This window comes from Aquarana catesbeiana, linkage group LG01, assembly GCF_042186555.1.
Source record: "Aquarana catesbeiana isolate 2022-GZ linkage group LG01, ASM4218655v1, whole genome shotgun sequence".
In the NCBI taxonomy this organism is placed as follows: Eukaryota; Metazoa; Chordata; class Amphibia; order Anura; family Ranidae; genus Aquarana; species Aquarana catesbeiana.
Genome location: NC_133324.1, coordinates 546,321,599 through 546,342,128, shown reverse-complemented (window position 1 = coordinate 546,342,128; position 20,530 = coordinate 546,321,599). Strand labels below are relative to the sequence as shown.

The following is a 20,530-nucleotide window of genomic DNA, read 5'->3' as shown; positions in this document are numbered from 1 at the left end:
CTTATTGTGCATCTTGAAACAGCCACACCATATGTTTTCAGAGAGTCCTGTATTTCACCTGAAGTTATTTGTGGGTTTTCCTGGCAGTTGTGGCTGAAATTTTAGTTGGTCTACCTGACCGTGCTTTGGTCTCAACAGAACCCCTCATTTTCCACTTCTTGATTAGAGTTTGAACCCTGCTGATTGGCATTCTCAATTCCTTGGATATCTTTTTATATCTCTTTCCTGTTTTATACAGTTCAACTACCTTTTCCCGCAGATCCTTTGACAATTCTTTTGCTTTCCCTATGACTCAGAATCCAGAAACGTCAGTGCAGCACTGGATGAAAGATGCAAAGGGTCTGTCAGGAGTCCAGAAATTCATTGACCTTTTATACACACACACTAATTACAAACAAACAGATCACAGGTGAGGATGGTTACCTTTAATAGCCATTCAAACCCCTTTGTGTCAACTTGTGTGCATGTTATCAGTCCAAAATCACCAGGGTATGTAAACTTTTGATCAGGGTCATTTGGGTAGTTTCTGTTGCCATTATGATTTAAAAAGACTAAACATAGTTGATTGATAATAAATGACTTCAGCCAAACACTAACCATGAGTGAAATAAATGTTTTTTGTGTTATCATTCATAGACTAAAGCTGGCCCTACACAGCACATTTCCAAACAAACATTCTTACAAACATTCATACAAAAAATCTGATGGACACATTCAATGCCTTGACCAATATCCAAATTGTAGTTTGCTTTTAACATTCAGTTTTGTAATGAATAAACTTTGTCAAATGAAAAACTACATTGACTAAACATTTTCCATCTGCTCCTTCAAATTTTCTCATCACTGCTGATGAAAAGAAATGTTGATTTGACCCCACTAATAAATAAAATATTAATAAAATACAACAAATGTTCTGAAAACAAAAATTTGGAAATGAGATTCTACTAGTGCATGGGCCAGCTTGGCACTGCAGAAAATATTGAGCAATTCACAGGATCCCACCAGTCAAAGGAGCAAACAGTCTTAAGCCCCGCACACACGTGCTGAATGTCAGGAGACGGCTTGTGCGTATGTCAGCCGGTCCGACAGAAGCCGGCTTCTGTTGGACAAGTATGCTGGAAAACCAGCAGCCGACCGGCTCCCGATCAGCTCTCTCAGCCAATGACGGAGAGCACCAACCAGAGTGTTCTGGGGGAGGGGCCACCCCCCTGTCAGAACACAACAGCTCAGCAGGGAAGATCACTGTACTAACATCAGATCGTTAGTACAGCGGATGCGACCGGAGCTGTCAGTTTTTTCAGGTTGAACAAAAGAAAACTATTATTGTTTACCAGGCTTTACATCTTTACCGATACCATACACATATATGCACTAATGTCCCTTTGGGTGGAGACTAGTTAGCCAATTAGTCTAATGTCCCTACCACTACTATACACATTCACACACTAACCTTTGTGTAGACTTTAGTTGGCTAACCAGCATATCTTTTTGGTTGTGGATGAAAAATTAAGCTTCTAGTGAAAAGCCACACAAACACAGAAAGAACCATACAAAAACGCTTTCCACGTTGTGTGCTTGATAGGATAAGGACCCAGAATTTCAGTGCTGTAAGGCAAATAATCAACTTCTTAGCCAAGTGTGATGTAATTGATTGTAAATCATACTAATCTGCAATGCTAGGCTGTCCTTTTCGTTTATCTTTATAATTATACTTCATTTGTAGTACTTTACAATCTTACTACATTGTGGTTATAATACTAAATTGGTAGTAATTCAGATGCATATTCTGTTTCAAAAAGGGCATTTGCTTACTTTGTGCGTAGTGTGGATAGGATGTTTTGATCCTTAGAAGGGAGGACAGATGTGAAGATCTTGCTGGACTGAAAATTGCTGAGCTAAGCGTCTACAGGAGCAGGTTATTTATAAAGAGATGCAGAGGGAAGGAGGAGGGTGTGGGGGGGTTACAGTGATGCAGCGACAAACCAAATGGATGCAGAGGAAATGGGAATACAGTAGCACTGGAAAAGAACAGAATTACCTGTCTTTTGGTTCACATAGCACAGATAAGGGAAATATGCAGTCACTGACAGTAGAGGGAAGCAATAATACACATGGCAAATAGGAATCGAGAGCCAGGAGAAGATAAAAGCAAAAATCATATAAGCAACATTACAAAGAGCTGATGTAGCACTGGACACAGACAAATGCAATTAAAAACACAGTTGAGTATGTAACTTATTAAAGTGACAGGAAAAAATTGTATGTATTAATGTATGCACAGCCAGAAAAATGTAAGTGCCAGTAAACTAAATGATGATAATTTGATTCTGGGAAATATATTTAATTGTTTAAAATGGAGACTGATGCAATTTTATCATTCTGCTAAATGATTGAAACATGTTGTATGTTTATATGTTTGTGTGACATCCATTTATCAGTGTGGGGTTATAAACAATCACATTTATTTTACCTTTTGCTAAATGTTGATTGAGTTAGAACCTTTTTTTAAGCTATTAGAAAAGTAATATTCCTTAGTAAATTTACTTAACTAGACTGATGTGCTTAAAATGAAGATAGTTCACAAAACAAATGTCAAAATATAAAAAAATACTAAAGTAAACTGCATCATTTTGCATTTTTAAAATTAATTTAAGCAGTGCTGACGTGTTGTGTGTTTAGTCTGTCTCGTTAAAAGTCTTGTGCTGGTTAAAGCAGTAATAGAAAAAAATGTATACATGTAAATGCGACAAATGCGCTAAAATTGCAGCAAAATCGCACCGCCAAACGTGCCTGGCTCTGTGCCAAAATTTGATATATGAGCTTCTTTGGAGTGGAGGGAGGCCCATTCATTGAGCCACTCCAAAAAAGCGACCCAAAAAGCTATAAAAAAAAAAAAAACATGGTGCAGCAGGTGTCGCTGCAGTATGCTTAGGTGTGAATGAAGCCTTACAGACAGCCTCTATCTGCACACTGTGTAGCTGCCTGCTATGCTGTAGTTCTGACCTGTGAAGTTCCCAGATAAAAACGGCTGTGCAGCATAGCAGTTTGCAGTTAGAGGCTGGCTGTAAGAGAATCGATCTGAACTGTGTAGCATGTCAGAGTAGGAGGGAGGGAGAGAAGGGGGAGAGGAACTGTGCTGCCTGTGCTTAGACTGTGTGCCATGCCAAGATGTGAAAAGGACTTGGAGGATGGAGTGCACAACTGAAATCTGGGGGGGGGGGGGGGGGGGTGCACAGCCGTTCCCAACACCTCCCCTTAGATCTAGATTGTGTTTACCACTTATGTATTTTCCACAATGCACAGGAATAGCACAGTGCCTGAACTTATTACTGTTTAGGTGTGTGCCTGTTCAGTAGGTGCGGCCACATCTCCCAGTAGAGGAGGGACAGAAAGAGGGGGTGGATTGCTGAAGTTGTGACTGTCCCCTCTAAACTTTCAAACAGCAAATGGACCCTTACAGGGACCTACATGATAGATGAAGTGCCCCTGCTGGAAAATTAAAAGGAGGGAGGAAAAAAAGAATAGCTGATTCATGATTATAGTAATATTTGTTAATTATTTAGCCTGTCCCAAACATCTCCTTTAAAACAAAAGCTCTTTACCCTGAGCTTCAAGAGTGATGCTAGATCATTATAGCTTCTGGATAAATATTTTTTTGATGAAATTGTTTGCATTTTTTTTTTTTGTCCAATCAGTGGAAAATCCTCTATTTATATACCACGTCTATATATAAATATTTGCATGTTAGTCTAAACAGCTAATATTAGTCCCTTTACCCTATTTACTATATACTGTATGTATACACAGATTATATTGTAACGTAAAAGTTAATTCTAGCTTTCAGGTATGAGGTGTAGCTATACCTCCACAGGAGCCGTGTTTTTCACCTCGACCTTCCAAAGGACCTCAGCCCCTCTGACACACAAGGTTGAGTGTAAAAGCACCGCAAATAATTCCTATTACCCAATAATAGTGCTGTATCAAAGCAGGCAAAACCAGTTAGCAAAGGTAATCTTAATGTGTTATCACTCACTAAAGTTGATAACCAAGCAAATACAAATAGACTTGCAACTGCGATAACACAATTCAGCATACAAAATGGTTAACAGTAAGGGCTAAGCATAAAATGACACGTATCGCCCCGGTCAGCATAAACAGTAGCAGCACCACCTGAAGTGCAACAATGAGCAGCAATAAAGCTTGACCTAACAAATGCCTGGGACTGTACATCCAGTGTGCACTAATGGCGGCTATACTAGGCCTAAACCGACTGGGTATGCACTGTCCATAGAAATGAAGGAAATGGGAGAAGAGAACAAAGGGGACTTGCTGGATGGTTTTACTGGAGGGGCAATCCTTTATGTTGTTCTTCTTCTGGTTATCATTGGGTCACTTTAGTAAGAATTTTAGCACCTAACGACAGTTTTAGTAAACCAACATTCATTAAAAATGCGGTAAAGAGGCAGTCAATTTAACCCCTAGTTGCCGACTACACTCAAATATGCGGCCACTCAGCGGCCTTTAGCGCAGAGGGGCCGCAGTGCAGATGTGATCTCTGTGATCTGCTGCGCTGCTCCAGGTGTCTTTGCCTCTGGTCACTCGCCTCGTAGATGATCCATCTGCACCAGGACTGATGTTCACATCTCAGCTCTCGCGCTGCAAAGAGGAAGCAGTCTGTTCAGTAGTCTGGTACAAAGCTTTTCCCAAGGGTCCTCTTGGGAATTGTAGTCCAGTTCTATGGCTGCTGTCCTGGACATTAATTTCCATAATCTTCAGCATTCTGCACATTCTGCTAACTGGAGGGGATCATACGCCAATGTTCAGCATAGCAGTAGAAAGTGAAACTAAAACTGACTAAAGAGGACAATATAGTTGATTTACTAAAACTGGAGAGTGCAAAATCTGGTGCAGCTCTGCATGGGAGTCAATCGGCTTCTAACTTCAGCTTGTTCAAATAAAGCGGAACTTCAGTCATTTTTTCATCTTTCCATCTATTAATTCTTCTGCCCTTGTTGTTTTAACTTTGGATAGTAAAACATTTTTTTTCTGCTAGTAAATACCTTATACAGCCCACTTCCTGTTTCTTGTCTGGAGAAAAGCCTAGGCTTTTGACATCATGCACACCTCTCTCTCCTTCTCTCTCTCATTTTTGCGAGAGTTTGCCAGGAAGGGAGGGGGGATGAGTCATAAGAGGGCCAATAAGAGCTGCAGAGCTGGAGGTGTGTGTCTGTGTAAATCCAGGAAGTGAACAGGCAGCAGCTTCAGCTGCCCACAGTTAAAATGGTTGCAGCCAGACTCAGTGGGGGGAGATTTCTGTAGCATATTTGGCAAGTACAGAATCACAGTATATATAAAATAATATTCAAAGTGGTTGGAGGGAAGCTTCAGAATGGCAAAGATGTTTTTAATACAGATTATGTGAGCAGACTGCAGTTCCTCTTTAAGCTGTGACATTAAAACCTTGAAGCTGATTTGTTTCTATGCAGAGCTGCACCACATTTTGCACTCTCCAGTTTTAGTAAATTAAAGGGGTTGTAAAGGTAAAAATTTTTTCACCTTAATGCATTATATGCATTAAGGTGAAAAAACTTTTGACAATACCGCCGCCCCCAGCCCCCCCGTTTTACTTACCTGACACCTCGAATCTCCGTTGCTCGTTCCCGTCATCTCTATTGCAGCTCAGCCTGGTCGCTGATTGGCTGCAGTGGATGGATTGAAAGCAGCGCAGCCATTGGCTCGCGCTGCTGTCAATCACATCCGATGACGCCGGGGGGTGGGGCCGAGTGATACAGTGAGCAGCTATAGCCGCCGACTGTATCACGGGAGCGCGCCCGCAAGAACTAACCACCATGCGAGGGAGCTCGCATTAAGGTGGATAGTTCTTGCGGGGAGGAGCTGAAACAGCCGCCGAGGGACCCCAGAAAAGCAGGTTCGGGGCCACTCTGTGCAGAACGAGCTGCACAGTGAAGGTAAGTATAACATGTTTGTTATTTTTAAACAATAAAAAAATTACCTTTACAACCCCTTTAACCCCAGTGCCTCCTTCTCCATGTTTCTGTAGTCCAGCACCTGGCTACAGAGGTTAATTATGAATTGATGTTTTCATCACAGCCCTGGGCATTTGCTTTTAGCACCATTTGTCTTTCCTTATTTTGTGTGTTCATATTTGTTTTACATTTTTGTTACTAAAAATTTCAGGAAATACTACTTAGATTTTGGGTTTATTTTCTCGACAGTAAAGCTAGCTCTGTTATATCTCCTGGGGACTTCAGCTGAGCAAGTTCCTTCCTGGAAAGCAAAAAAAGTTATGTATTTCTTCCTAGAAATCCTTGCTCTAAGACCTATTTGTAATGGCCACAGCAGTTTGCAGAGAACATACCTCTCGAGTCCTGAAAGCATATAAAAATCGAATGGTGGTTCAGCTTTTTAGCAACTCCCAAAAACTGAAATGATCAGTTTTGTGTAGACTGCCACTTTAACTAATACTTAAACCATTTAAGGAAGTATATACAGTATATCTTTAATGTTATTGTCTTTTATTCAGGTTTGTAAAGATATAATTATCTTGTAAAATAAATGGTAATCTTAGGGTTTTCTGGGTTTTAGATGCTGAACAGGACAGCAGCCCTCGTACAGTTATCGGCTCTGACATAGAGGACACTAAACCTATCAATTTGGGTAAGTGAGTATCTTCGTGTATTGTGCTTACATCTAATCACCCTGTTTAATGGTGTTTAAAAGAGAGTTTTGCATACATTCCTACTTGTGAGTTTCTGATATCTGTCACAGCTGTTTTGTCTCTACAGATATGACAGATTTCCAAGAGAGTTTTGTCACTTCTGGTGTTTTCAGCGTCACAGAATTAATTCAAGTGTCGAGAAGTAAGTAATATTATGAGGGATTATCTGTTTTCGCCTAAGAGAATATGTATATCTACATACAGAATGTATATACAGTACTGGGAACACAGGCTGGATATTCAGACCCTGGGTTATAGGCTGGTACTTTCAGGTGATTGGACACTGGCACATCTTTGTTGGACATACCCCCCCTGGGTGTACCCCTAATACCCTACCCTGCTCTGTAAGATCTCAGTTTTTTCGCATGTCCTAAGGTGATGGACCTCTTCCCCCTTACAGAGATATAATTTGCTTCACTAGTATGTTATTTTACTTCAGATAGTTCAATTAACTCTTCTATCCAACCCCCACTGTCTTCTAATTCAGCAATTGAAGCAGTGCATCCAGATAGGTGCAACCTTGGTATAACTTTGGGAGCTGTACATGGACCTTATGTTTTGGGTATGGCCTGTAATGTTGCTTCTGTCACAAGATCCTTCTTGGGTTCCTACCTTGGCATGTAGTTAAACACATGTATTTAGCCTCAGGGTGCTATACAGGTTCAGAACCATGGTCCATCCTTATGAAATTCAGACACTGAAGACCCCTCCAGGGATATGACCACCATAACGGGCGAAGCCTGCAATCTGTATAGAAACCAGAAATGTGGACAGGTAAGACAGAGTCTCCCTGTATCTCTGATCATTGCTCTAAAAAAGGGACTGTGTTTGGATCATATTCACAATACAGTGTAAACTTTTTAAACTTGGCCCTAAAACTGAATCACTCAGAGCTTAGTCTGAGGTGGATGATCAGGTGTTACAGCACACCACAGGTCGCACGTTTTATCACCACTTCTGCCTAAAGCCTCATATAAGGTTCTCAGGTGCTTCCTCCTGCCCTTTTGCCACAAGAACTTGCTGTGCACTCCTTCTCTGGGATATGTACCCTATATTCCGCACTGTACTCCATGAGTACCCCACAAGGGAATACCCTTGCATCTATGACAGAGACCAGGCGAAAGGGAATCACAGCAAAAGCTCAGGCAAACTTATGCTCTGCTAAAGGCCCACATAACTATCAACTTTTAGAGTGATGCTGTTTCCCTTGCACCAGAGCAGGACCTGATTTTAGCAGTGGTCTCTGCATCTGATTCTAGCTCTATTTCAGGCATGTGACAAGCAGCCTTCCTGACTAAGGCAGATTTCTGTGCAACTATGTCACATTTTCTCAGAAAATGAATGGTTTTAATATACCCATCATTGTCCAGGGCTTAAAAGCCTAGAAGAGGCAGGCACAGAAGGGAATGAAGGAGACCCAGAGGTAGTGTTAGAGGAGGCCGCAAAAGATTTCTTACCACCACCCTTTTATAACCTGATGTTACCGCTTCACACAATATGCTTTTCAATGTGGATATGCTGTCACTTTGGGTACAAAGATTAACATTTTAAAATAAATTTCCAATTCATGAACAAATAGAATGAGCAGTTTATGAAGATTGTGTCAATCCAGAAAATATTTTCACCCCTCTGAAAGCAATTGTTGAGCTCTATCCAGTGGGAAAAGGGTTCACTAAAAAGTGGTCTGTTCTGGTAGTAGATCCTGCTGTCTCCTGCTGTCTCAAACATCTCGCTGAGCCAACTGAAGATGCTCCTAGGAACGTTTAAGATGCTCTTAAAGGCTTTTTTACACTTGCTGACCCAGCTCTGCAACCAGCTATTGCTGCAATTTCTGTCTGTCAAACTGCAGCTGGACTAGAGTAGGGCAATGAACAAACAACATGATCCTGTATTCCAGGACCATATTTTAACTGAGAAATCACAACAATTAACTTCTGCTCTGCTCTTTCATGTGGATAGCTTAGAACAAGCAATAACACAGATTTCCAGAATGGCTCTTAATTCACATTCACATGTGCAGAATCTTTGGGCTTAAAGCTTGGTCAGCAAAAGCTGCTGTAAAAGATGCCTCACACATATGCCCTTTGAAGGAGGACATCTCTTTGGTAAGGTACTTGACAAATTCATTGAAGATTTCATAGATGGAAAGGTTCTTCCACAATGGAAAGTTCAAAAATACCCTTCCCTAAAGGGGCTCTACCTCTTCAAAACTCAGAGCACCTCAACACCCAACCCAGGCTTCAACTTCAAAAGTTGATCCCTTTCTTTCAGCACAAGACTTGGGCCACAAAGTCCAGCAAGTCTTACTTAGAGCCCTCTTCCCAATGAAGGGGCATCCTCACTCCTTGAAGCTGGGGAACATCTGTTATAGTCAGGTCACAGACGTCCCATACCTGTGGGAATAATCGGTGGTTTCAGAGGAGTAAAAAAATCCTCTCAATTTTTTCTTCTCTCAAATCGATCATAATCTGCTCAATGTTTTGAAGTATGCCCTGAACCATCTTTTGTCCCAGGTGGTAGTTGTGCCAGTATTCTTACAGGACAGGTTCCAAGGATTCTATTAAAACTTACAAACTATACCAAATCCAACAGGGGTATTCGCCCTATCGTGGCCCCAAAATTCCAAAACAGTACCTTCAAGTTCCAACATTTTGCATGAAATCCACAAGGTCAGGTATTGCCTTTCTGGGACATTTGCCATCTGTAGACATTAAGTTGCATATTCCCATTTATCTGCCTCATCAGCATTTTCTATGCTGTGCAGTAGGAGACAACAACTTTCAGTTTGTTACACTGCCATCTACCCCCCAGAGTATTTAAAAAGGTCTTCCCACCTCGTCTTGCCCTTCTGAGAACTCGGGGCATCCAAGTCACAGGTTATCTAGATGACCTTCTGAAGGACTCATCTTTCAGCTATCTGCAAACATTGATGGGACAATTCAGATTCTTCAGGCTTTTGGTTTGGTGATTAACTTTCAGAAATCTGGTTGCCGACCCTCTCTTTGCCTTGAATACTTGTGTCTGATCCGAGGCACATCCCACACGCTTTGCTCCCAGAGAAGAAACTGCTTTCTCTAAAAGCTCACACTCAGGATGTAAGGTCAAAGAGGTTATTCACAAAGTGGTTGTGAGATTCTCCAATGAGAGTGCTGGATCTCATGGTAGACCCCTTCAAGGCTGTTCCATTCACCCCATTTCATTTAAGACCTCTCATACACAACATCTTGTTGGCTTAGAACACGCAGGCTCCTTCTCTCTACCTATCCATGCTCCTAAAGCCTTAACAATGGGGAAGTCTTCCTTCCATATAACAGATATATCGACAGATGCCAGTCTTTTAGGATGGGCTGAAGTGTTCTTGTAACTCACAGTTCAGGAAACATGATTATGGGTGGAAGCCAAGCTCCCCATCAACATTCTAGAGCTCTGAGCAATAAGAATAGCTCTGCAACATTGGACACCCTTTTCTGCAAGGACACCCAGTCAAGTTGCAATCAGACTAATCCACGACTATGGCTTATAGCAACCACAAGGGAGCATCAGGAGCCATGCAGCCATGAAGGAGGAAAGCCAGATCATCTCTTGCATGGAGAAACATTGTCCAGTGATCTTTGCTGTCCACATACCCAGAGTGGTCAAATAGAGGATGGATTACCTGAGCCATCATAGGAATTGTTTCTTCACCCCGATATCTTCAACCTCATAAGTCAGACATGGGGGATCTTAACCTCCAAATTTAACACCAAGTTACCTCTGTTTGTGGCCAGGACTGAGAATCCTCTAGCACTGGCATTGCATTCTTTGATAATTTCTTGGTCTCAGTTCAGGCTACTCTAAGCTTTCCTTCAATTGCAATATCTACCTCACCTGCTCCACAAAATTGAGCAAGAGAAGAAGCTAGTGATTCTCATTGCTCCAAACTTGCACAGAAAAAAACTGGTATACAGACATACTCAGACAACTAGCAGATGACCCCTGGCCCCTGGCCCCTTCCCAAAAAGTCAGACTTCTTGTCTTTGCTAAAAGCAAGAAATGTTACTTTAGAAAGATCTTCTATTTTACCTGGAAATCCTTCTTTGTCTGGTGTGAGCTAAGGCACTTAGCAGAAAATACTCTGTGCCTCACATTCTTGCCTTCCTACAATCAAGTATTGACCAGAACTTGGCCTTAAGGCCTCTGAAAGGCCAGGTTTCTGCTTTGTCTATTCTTTTTTTAAATCCTTTGGCCTCCCTCTTTACTTTGTCAAAAATTTTATTAAAAGTACATCTAGAATCAGACACCCCCTTCACAGTTCACTGTGCTTTCTTGGGACATCAGTCTGGTTCCCTCTGCTCTGCACAAAGCACCCTTTGAACCCATCAGGGAAATGACCTTAGATGATCTTTCTTGCAAAATGGCCTTCTTGGTTGCTATCACATCTGTCAGATACAGTCAGGTCCATAAATATTGGGGTTTTTTCAGCCTAATGATGGCTTGCTTCACTGATAGTGACAGCTCTTTGGATCTCATATTGAGAGTTGACAGCAACAGATTCCAAATGCAAATAGCACACTTGAAATGAACTCTGGACCTTTTATCTGCTCCTTGTAAATGGGATAATGAGGAAATAATACACACCTGGCCATGGAACAGCTGAGCAGCCAATTGTCCCATTACTTTTGGTCCCTTAAAAAGTGGGAGGCACATATACAAACTGTTGTAATTCCTACACCTTTCACCTGATTTGGATGTAAATACCTTCAAATTAAAGCTGAAAGTCTGCAGTTAAAGCACATCTTGTTTGTTTCATTTCAAATCCATTGTGGTGGTGTATAGAGCCAAAAAGATTAGAATTGTGTCGTTGTCCCAATATTTATGGACCTGACTATGTCTCTTCTAAGAAAACATTTCTCATTCTTTACAAAGACAAAGTGGCCTTATCCCCAAGATCATCTTTTCTTGCTATATAACCTCAATAAAGATATAGGGGTTGATTCACTAAAGACAAATCCTGTGCACTTTGTAAGAGCAGAGTTGCTCCAGAGCTTAGAAAATCAGGGGAAGCTCAGCTGACATCCATCATACAATTATATTCAAGCAAAAATGCTTTTTTTTTTTTTCCTTGCATGTGATTGGGTATTCTTTGCAAAGTGATGTTTTACCTCATTCACTAAGCTCTAGAGCAACTGCACTGCAGAAGTGCACAGTCTAATTGCCTGTAGTAACTCAACCCCATAGTCTTGCCGCTTTTGTGCCCTGCACCCAAAGAAAGTTGTTCTTCACTGCCTAGATGTAGTTAGAGCCATCAGAGTCGACCTCAAAGCATCAGCTTCGTCCCACCTTTAGGACCTTGCAAGGAACATCTTGCTTTCAAGTCCACATCGATAGATGGATAAGATAAATCAACGTCAGAACGTGGCACACACGGCCCAAATGTAGGCCGATTAAAAAAAAATGTCCGACATTCGGCCCATGTGTATATCGATCTGTCCGTCAGAAGCAGGCCATTTAGCCGGCTTCTGTTGGGCGAGCATGCTGGAAAACCAGCAGCCGACCAACTCCCGATCAACGCTCTCAGCCAATGGCAGAGAGCGCTGATTGGAGTGTTCTGGGGGGGGGGGGGGAGTCCCCTTGTCAGAACACAACAGCTCATCAGGGGAGATTGCTGCACTAACTTTGCGATGTTAGTACAGTGGCTCCGACAATTTTTATTAGTTTTACTTGTAGTGTGTACCAGGCTTAACACTCTTGGACCCATATCACACTTTGCATAGCGGGAATATAAGCTCCAGGTCGTGCTTTCATTTGCCTGTTTTTCGTGTTTCTGCAGGTTGTGCATAGGGCAGCCCATTCACTTGTGTGGGCTGCCCTATGTGCGAAAAATGTGCCAAAAAAGCATCAGAACCTTTTTGAGCGTGGAACGTGGCGCATTTTGTTCACGCTAAAAACAAGCCAAAACACATGTCTGATAATCGTGCTTGGGGTGCAATTAGCAATTAATAGCACCCCAAAAGTGATGCTTGTTTGCACCACATTTCTGAAACACATGGCAAAACATGCATTTTCTGTGCACTTTGCTGCGTGCTCTGGGAGCGCCAAATGTGAATGCTCCTCCTGCACTTATAGGTGTTTACTCTCTGCTATAGTATGATTTCTATGAATGGAGGAGCTGGGTGGATAGGGCAGACATAGCTAGGCACACTTGAGGAGTGCCTGTCATGGCAACAGACGAGACTGGTTGTGTTATTGTTCTAATTTTTATTGTTCTATTGCTGCACAGTCAATATCTATGTATATGTAACAAGATCTCTTTTGTACATACAGTATGTATTTTCTTCTGTACTGTTTTTGTCTTAGTTTTAGTTTTAAGGTTGCTAATAGAGTGTATATCAAGATAAGTTTTTTTTCCTTTAATGTGACATGTTTTACTTGCAGCTCCAGTTGTGTCTGGAACAGGCCCCAATTTCTCTCTAGGAGAGCTACAGGGACACCTGGCTTATGATTTAAACCCTGCGGGAACTGGCATGAGAAGGACCCTCCCTAGCACATCATCAAGTGGGTATGTTGTCTCAACTTTTAGAAATGTGTAACTATCAGGGTTTTAAACTCTTTCTTCTGAGGCCTTGCCTGTCAAAATCAGGTGACACTTTATTTAACCCCACACCTAAAAATACAGCTCTTTTTGACTGTATACCAAATGTTATACATAGTTTACAGTAAGTCAAAGTGGTTGTAAAGCCTCAAGGTTTTTCACTTAAAGCGGAGTTCCACCCATTTAAAAGTCAGCAGCTACAAAAAGTATAGCTGCTGACTTTTAATAATCAGACACTCACCTGCCCCACGGTCCAGCGATGCGGGCAAATGAGGCCCCTCTCCTCTCCCCCTCCTCTCTGTGGCGCCAGCATTGTAACTGTGGGCGCCCGGCTGTGGCTTCACAGCCGGGCATGCACTGCACATGAGCGAGCCGCGCTGAGCGCTGTAAAATCCCGGGCAATCTTCTGGGACCTGTGACGTGTCCCAAAAGATTGCAGGGAGGGAGGGAGGAGAGGTGAACTTCCTTCCAGCGTCACGGAGCCCCGGGAGGAAGTGGGAGCTGGGTGCCTCTAAAAAGAGGATATCTGCTCCCCCCCAAAAAAAAACTTACATGCCAAATGTGGCATGTCAGGGAGTCATCATCACTTAAAGCGGAAATTGCCAATTTTGGGTGGAACTCCACTTTAAATGCATTCTATGCATTAGTGTGAACAACTGTCTGTGCTGCAGCTCCCCCCAGACCACCCCCTGTTTCTTACCTGAGCCCGATCTGATCCAGCAATGTGCACAAGTGCAGCGGCCGCTGTCTCTCTCCTCATTGGACAGATTGATAGCAGCCATTGCCTCCCGCTGCTGTCAACTAAATCGAAGGACGGGGCAGAGTCCCGCTGTTTATGTCAATGGATACAGCAGCGGAACTTGGGAGCGAGCCCAGAAGAAGAGGATTGTGCCTCTGTGCAAAATGATTGCACAGAGCAGGTAAGTATAGGCATGTTTGTTATTTTTGTATAAAAAAGAACAAGGGTTTACAACCCCTTTAATTCTAATATTAAAACACATATTTTCAGTCAAATACCGTACATTAACTTACCACTAGAGAGACTGCAGTTCAGAGAACACATTTTAAAGTGGTTGAAAAGGCAGAAGGTTTTTATCTTAGTGCATTCTATGCATTAAGATAAAAAACCTTCTGTGTGCAGCAGCCCCCTTAATGCTTACCCGAGCCTATCTCTATCCAGCGATGTGCAGGAGTCCCTAGACCGTTCGGGACTCCCCCTCCTGATTGGCTGAGACACAGCAGCGGCACCATTGGCTCCCCCGCTAACAATCAAAGTCAGTTAGCCAATCAGGAGAGAGAGGGGGTGGGACCGAACCGCAGCTCCCTGTCTAAATGGACACACGGAGCTTGCGGCTCAGCTCGGGTCCCCCCATAGCAAGCTGCTTGCTGTGGGGGCACTCAACAGGAGGGAGGGGCCAGGAGCACTGAAGAGGGACCCGAGAAGAGGAGGAACCAGGCTGCACTGTGCAAAACCGTTTTACAGAGGAGGTAAGTATAACATGTTTATTATTTTTAAAGAAAAAAACTAGACTTTGCAATTACTTTAAAGAGGGATGGCACTGGCAACTGCCATATGGAGAAATTAGCATGTGGATATAGATCACCGAAAGCAGAGGGACCCAAGCACTGCAGTCAACCCAAGTTGGGAGAGAAGCAGGTCACTCTGCAGTGCAGCTCTGCAAGTAAATTGCTTTGGGTAGGAGTAATGTTACTTCACTATGAGGTCAATTCAGTAAGAGTAAAATAACACATTGAGCTGGTTGCTAAGGAGCGGGCCAGGAAGCCGGCCGCTGCATCCTTAACAACAGATGACTCATCAACAACAGATGACTCATCAGCTGTCAGCGGGTTCCCTGCTGACAGCCGAATGTATAGAAAACATGCTGGCAATTAAAAATTATGAAAAAAAAACAGCGTGGGCCCCCCCCCCCAATACATACCAGAATTGAAGGTCTGGTATGGATTTTAGGGGAAACCCCATGCCAAAATAAAAAAAAATGACATGGGCCTCCCCCCTAAAATCCATACCAGACCCTTATCTGAGTATGCAGCATCCCACCCCAAAGCACCTTGTCCCCATGTTGATGGGGACAAGGGCCTCTTCCCAACAACTCTAGTCGGTGGTTGTGGGGGTCTTATCGGAATCTGGAAGCCCCCTTTAACAAGGAGGCCCCCAGGTCCCAGCCCCCTCCCATGTGAATGAGTATAGGGTACATTGCACCCCTACTCATTCACCAAAAAAAGTGTCAAAAAGAAATAAAAACACACGCACAGTTTTTCACAATTCCTTTAATAAAACATTTTTCAAAAATGTCCCTCAAAGTGGATTACAACATCAATCACGCCGCCCGCCGCGCAACTGGACCGAAAAAAAAAGTAAGAAAACCTCGGCTCCCGCCGACTGCCTGCTCCGCTGTCTGACAGTTCTTAAATAACTAAGGGGAGGAGTCGCCTAGTGACATCACCTGGTGGGCCTGCCCCCTTGTGACATCACCACCCCAGCATGTTCCTGGAAATGTAAACATTGGTGAATTGACCCCTATGTCACCAATGTTCCCACAATTGATCTACCTTATGTACATGTATATTTAATATGTAAAGTAAGTTGTTATGTAAGTTATTATGTAAGTACCTCTACATTAGAATATCAAAGTGGTTCTAAAGCCTAAAGGTACCTTAATGTATTCTTTGCATTAAGGGTAGAAAAAATCTTCTGTGTCACAGGATGCCCCCTCTCAACCCCCCCCCCCTTATATTTACCTTCACCGATCTCAATCCAGCGCTATACTTGAAAGCAGCAGCTCTCTCCGCTTTCTTCCTCCTCACAGGGCAGTACATGTATTGCCCCCTCACCCCTTCCTATACTTACCTGAGTTCTTACTTGATCCAGCGCTGAACTAGATGTACTCTGTGTCTTATTTTCAACCGGACTAATTAACCTTTTATGGAAGGTGCTAACAACTGCCTCAGGGGCTGGGGAAGAGTGTTTTATTCCCTCACAGTTCATGGAACCTGGTCACTCAGGGAAGCAAAGCTCCCTATTAACATCTTGGAGCTCAGAGCAGTAAAATTGTCTCTGCACCACGGGACCCCCACCCCCCCTTCTCCAGGGAAACCCAATTGGGGTACAAATAGACAATACCATGGTATTGGTAAGTCCAATTATCCCTTGGATGGAATAACACTGCCTAGCAGTCTCTGTTTTCACATGCTGGGAGTGGACAATTGAAAGATGGATTGACCCTACATCTGACATCTTCAAACTTTAAAATGTCAGAATTGAGGGATCCCAGATGTGGACATTCTGGCTTCCAACAAGTTACCCGTTTGTGGCCAGGACCAGGGATCCTCTAGAAAATGGCATCAATGCTCTGGTAGTCCTAGTTCAGGTTAATATATTCCTTTCCTCCAGTCCAAATGTTTCCTTGACTGCTCCACAAAATAGAGAAAGAGAAGTGATCAGTGGTTCTCATTGCACCAAACTGGCCCAGAAGAACCTGGTACACAGACATACTCAAACTCCTACTGTCAATGTGGAGGTGGCGAACGTGACATAACCACCCTGCCTTTCCACTTCATCCAAGTAGATAACACTATGCATTCACTGATAAAAATGCAGGATTTTGTCTGAATGCACCGGTGCTGAGCAAGCAAGGTTCACAATGCAGCAAGGCAGCCACTGAGCACAGGACTCAAAAGATGGCCGTGATTGGTGTAGAAGCTGTGACTACTTGAGTGATTCTCTGCTTGTACAGTGGCCTCACCGGTGTGGCATATGCATACTTACCATACATTGGTCCAAGATAGACCAATGTAATTATGCAAAAAAATCAATAACATGAGTTCAGGTTTAAAAGAAAAAAACAAACAAGATAATCTGCAGAAAATGATTGTCTCTCAAGTCTGTAAAACATTTCAACCAATATCTCCCATTTTATCTGTTATCAATCAGTGTCTTTGTATCTAAAATATTGCAGTGTTTGTTTATGTCCTATGAATATGTATGAATACCGGTTGAATCTTCCCAAAATCACGCTTTCTACGATTAGGCAGAGGCTGGTCAACACTGTCTGCTGGTTCTATAGAAATATCAGACAGAAATATCAGCCATACCAGGAGATGTTCAATGTGTGTCTATAATCAGTCTAAAGTGTAACTGTGCCCCCCAAAAAAATGATACATTTGATACAATCAGTAGCATTAACATAGTAAGTCTGTTGTTCTTCAACTTCCTTAAATAGACCTAGCTGTCCAGCAATGGTGATAGTTACAGTAGATTGTTGAGATAAACAACACTGAAGGGGTTCCTTACAATGGTTAGCCCTAAGAAAAAGAACTGTTGCTGTTACTGCTTAAAAAGTGTTAGCTGATGTTGGGCTTTGCATTCGCTTATGTAAAGTCCATCTATATCTTATGCCGCGTACACACGACCGGACTTTCCGGCAGAAAAGGTCCGACGGAACGAATCCGTCGGACATTCCGATCATGTGTGGGCTTCATCGGACCTTTTCTGTCGAAAAATCTGACAGACCTTAGAAATAGAACATGTTTCAAATCTTTCCGACTGACTCGATACCTATCGAAAAAACTGTTCGTCTGTATGCTAGTCTGGCGGACCGAAAACGACGCAAGGGCAGCTATTGGCTACTGGCTATTGAACTTCCTTTTCTAGTCCGGTCATACGTCATCACGTTCAAAACAATTGGACTTTGGTGGGATCGTGTGTAGGCAAGTCCATTTCAGCGGAACTCCGTTGAAAAGTCCTTCGGAGTTCAGTCCGACAAGAAGTCCGCTCGTGTGTACGCGGCATGAGTCCATCTAATAGCACCCTTTCAACTGAGTGACAGTGCTACTGCTGTGTCTGTGTTGCTCCCCAGAGATGCAACTCAATGCCAAGGGTTCAAACAGAGCTATCAATCACTACATCCTGCCAGTATTAGCAATTCACATCTGTCCCTCAAGACAGCAAAAAGGTTTATGGGATTTTAAGGTGTATCATCGCTCAAAGAATAAAGATACATAAAGTGTAATAATATCCAAAGTTTATTAGCACAATTCAACGAACATCAAGTTGGTCATGTTAAAACTTAAAACACAAAAAAAAATATGTAAATGGCATTTATTCTTTATGGACTGAACCCCCTAAGTACATACTCATCCACAGCATGAACATAGATCACATTTGTCTGCTCTGGAAACAGCCATGAGCTCCAGATGCATAGCAGACATATACACTGTGTATATTACATAGTAGTTAAATAGGCTGTGGCGGAGTTCTTATATATCAACATGTAAATGCTTCTTCAGGAGACGGGGGAGGGATTCTGGAGCAAAAGAGGAAACTGTCAGGGCACAGCCCTTCCTTTTCTGAGTTGACCGCTCAGCTGTCGGCTAATTGCCAGCTCATATCTCTCCACAGGTACTCAGCTGTTAATGATATCCTGCTCGTCAGTCCTGCCTACTTAAGCCGTCCAGCCCAGAGGATCTCTGCCTTCACCTTAGTCAACATCACAGAGACGCTCTCATGCATTCCTGTTAAAAGACTTGCTTAGCTGACATCCCTTCTGGCTTCAGATCCTGCTTGCTGTTTTACTACGCTCATCTCCGGCTCCCTGACGTTTGGTTTGTCTGACTATCCGTTCCGGCTCCCGAACTCTGACTATGTTTTGACTACGTTTGTTCTATTCACTTTTATTAATAAACAAGTATGATATAACTGTACTTCTGTCTTGGTCTGATTTCATGGTTTCTGTCAGTAGGCGAAGGCCATGAGTTCAGAAGATACAGTCAATCCACTTGTTGGTAATATTTTTTCCAGATTGGATGAGCAAGATCAATGCATGGATCAGTTTGCCATGGTGTTACAAACGCTCCAGAGTCGCAGGCTCACCTGGAATCTCCCACTGTGGCTGCTCCGGTACAACCTATGTTGCAGGCCGACCCTGCTGCATCTCCAGTCTCTGTGCAGGCACCTCCCTTGAGTATTACCTAGTATAATAGGTATGTCTGGTTCCGCTCCACTTCCCCAGCGATTAGGGGGCGATCTAGTTCAATGCAGAGGGTTTCTCAACCAGGTTGAGATATACTTTGAGATGCTGCCCTAGGCGTTTCCCACGGACAGAAAGCAAAGTAGGTTTCGTGATATCTTTGCTTTCTGAGAGAGCCTTGGCCTGGGCAAACCCTCTATGGGAGACACAAAAACCTGTTGTCTTGGGCTACCCTGAGTTTGTGGCCTCGTTTAAAAGGGTATTTGACGTTCCTGCATGCTCTGCTTCTGCTGCCAAGTGCCTCATGTCCATCAAACAAAGTACGAGAACTGTTGCCGACTACACCATTGAATTCTGTACTCTGGCAGCAGAGGTTGCTTGGAACAATGAGGCCCTCGTGGCTGTATTTTCTCATGGTCTCTTGGATTCCATCAAGGATTTGATAGTACCCCGAGGTATACCCACCGAGCTGGAGAAGTTGATCACGTTTGACATCTTCCAGTGGGCCTCCTACAACCTATACCCAATGGAGAGAGGCCTTGGACCCACCTGTCTATGGATCTCCTTGTGGAGTTACCCAACTCCCAGGGCAACACAGTTATCCTTATGGTGGTTGACCGGTTCTCAAAAATGTCTCATTGTATTCCACTTAAGAAGTTACCCACTTCTAAGAAACTGGCTTCCATTTTTGCACAGGAGATCTTTCTCTTACATGGGCTACCCAAGGTGATTGTCTTGGACAGGGGTAGTCAGTTTGTGTCCCGGTTCTGGCGAGCCTTTTGTGCACAGTTGGGAATTCAGCTTGCTTTTTCCTCTGCGTATCACCCACAGTCTAATGGGGCCACAGAAGGAGCCAATCAGTCCTTGGAGCAATTCCTATGTTGCTATATTTCTGACCATCATAACAACTGGTCAGACCTATTACCGTGGGCAGAGTTTGCTCACAATAGTGCCTCCTGCTTCCCGATTGTCCCCGTTTATGGCGAACTATGGTTTCCAACCTTCCATGTTGCCTCACTCATTTGTTCCGCAGAGTATTCCTGCATTAGAGGAGCATCTACGTGGTCTTCATTCCCCTTGGGTATAAGTCCAGGAGGCTTTGCGACATGCTAAAGATAGGTACAGACTCCACGCTGACCGCAGACACCTGCCCGCGCCTTCCTACCAGGTAAGGGACAGGGTCTGGCTGTCATCTCGCAACCTCTGACTTCGTGTCCCCTCACTGAAGTTCGC

At 43.2% G+C, this 20,530-nt stretch overlaps 1 protein-coding gene across 4 annotated transcripts in view; it reads left to right on the top strand.

The window, feature by feature from the left end:
• The window catches only part of NFIC (nuclear factor I C), a 269,386-nt gene that overhangs the window by 154,128 nt on the left and 94,728 nt on the right, over positions 1 to 20,530 (top strand). For all 4 annotated transcript variants that reach the window (XM_073595294.1, XM_073595302.1, XM_073595286.1 and 1 more), the window contains exons 3-5: positions 6,607 to 6,678; positions 6,807 to 6,881; positions 13,154 to 13,277. In XM_073595294.1, coding sequence (XP_073451395.1) covers positions 6,607 to 6,678; positions 6,807 to 6,881; positions 13,154 to 13,277 — 271 coding nt within the window. The remainder of the gene's footprint in view (positions 1 to 6,606; positions 6,679 to 6,806; positions 6,882 to 13,153; positions 13,278 to 20,530) is intronic.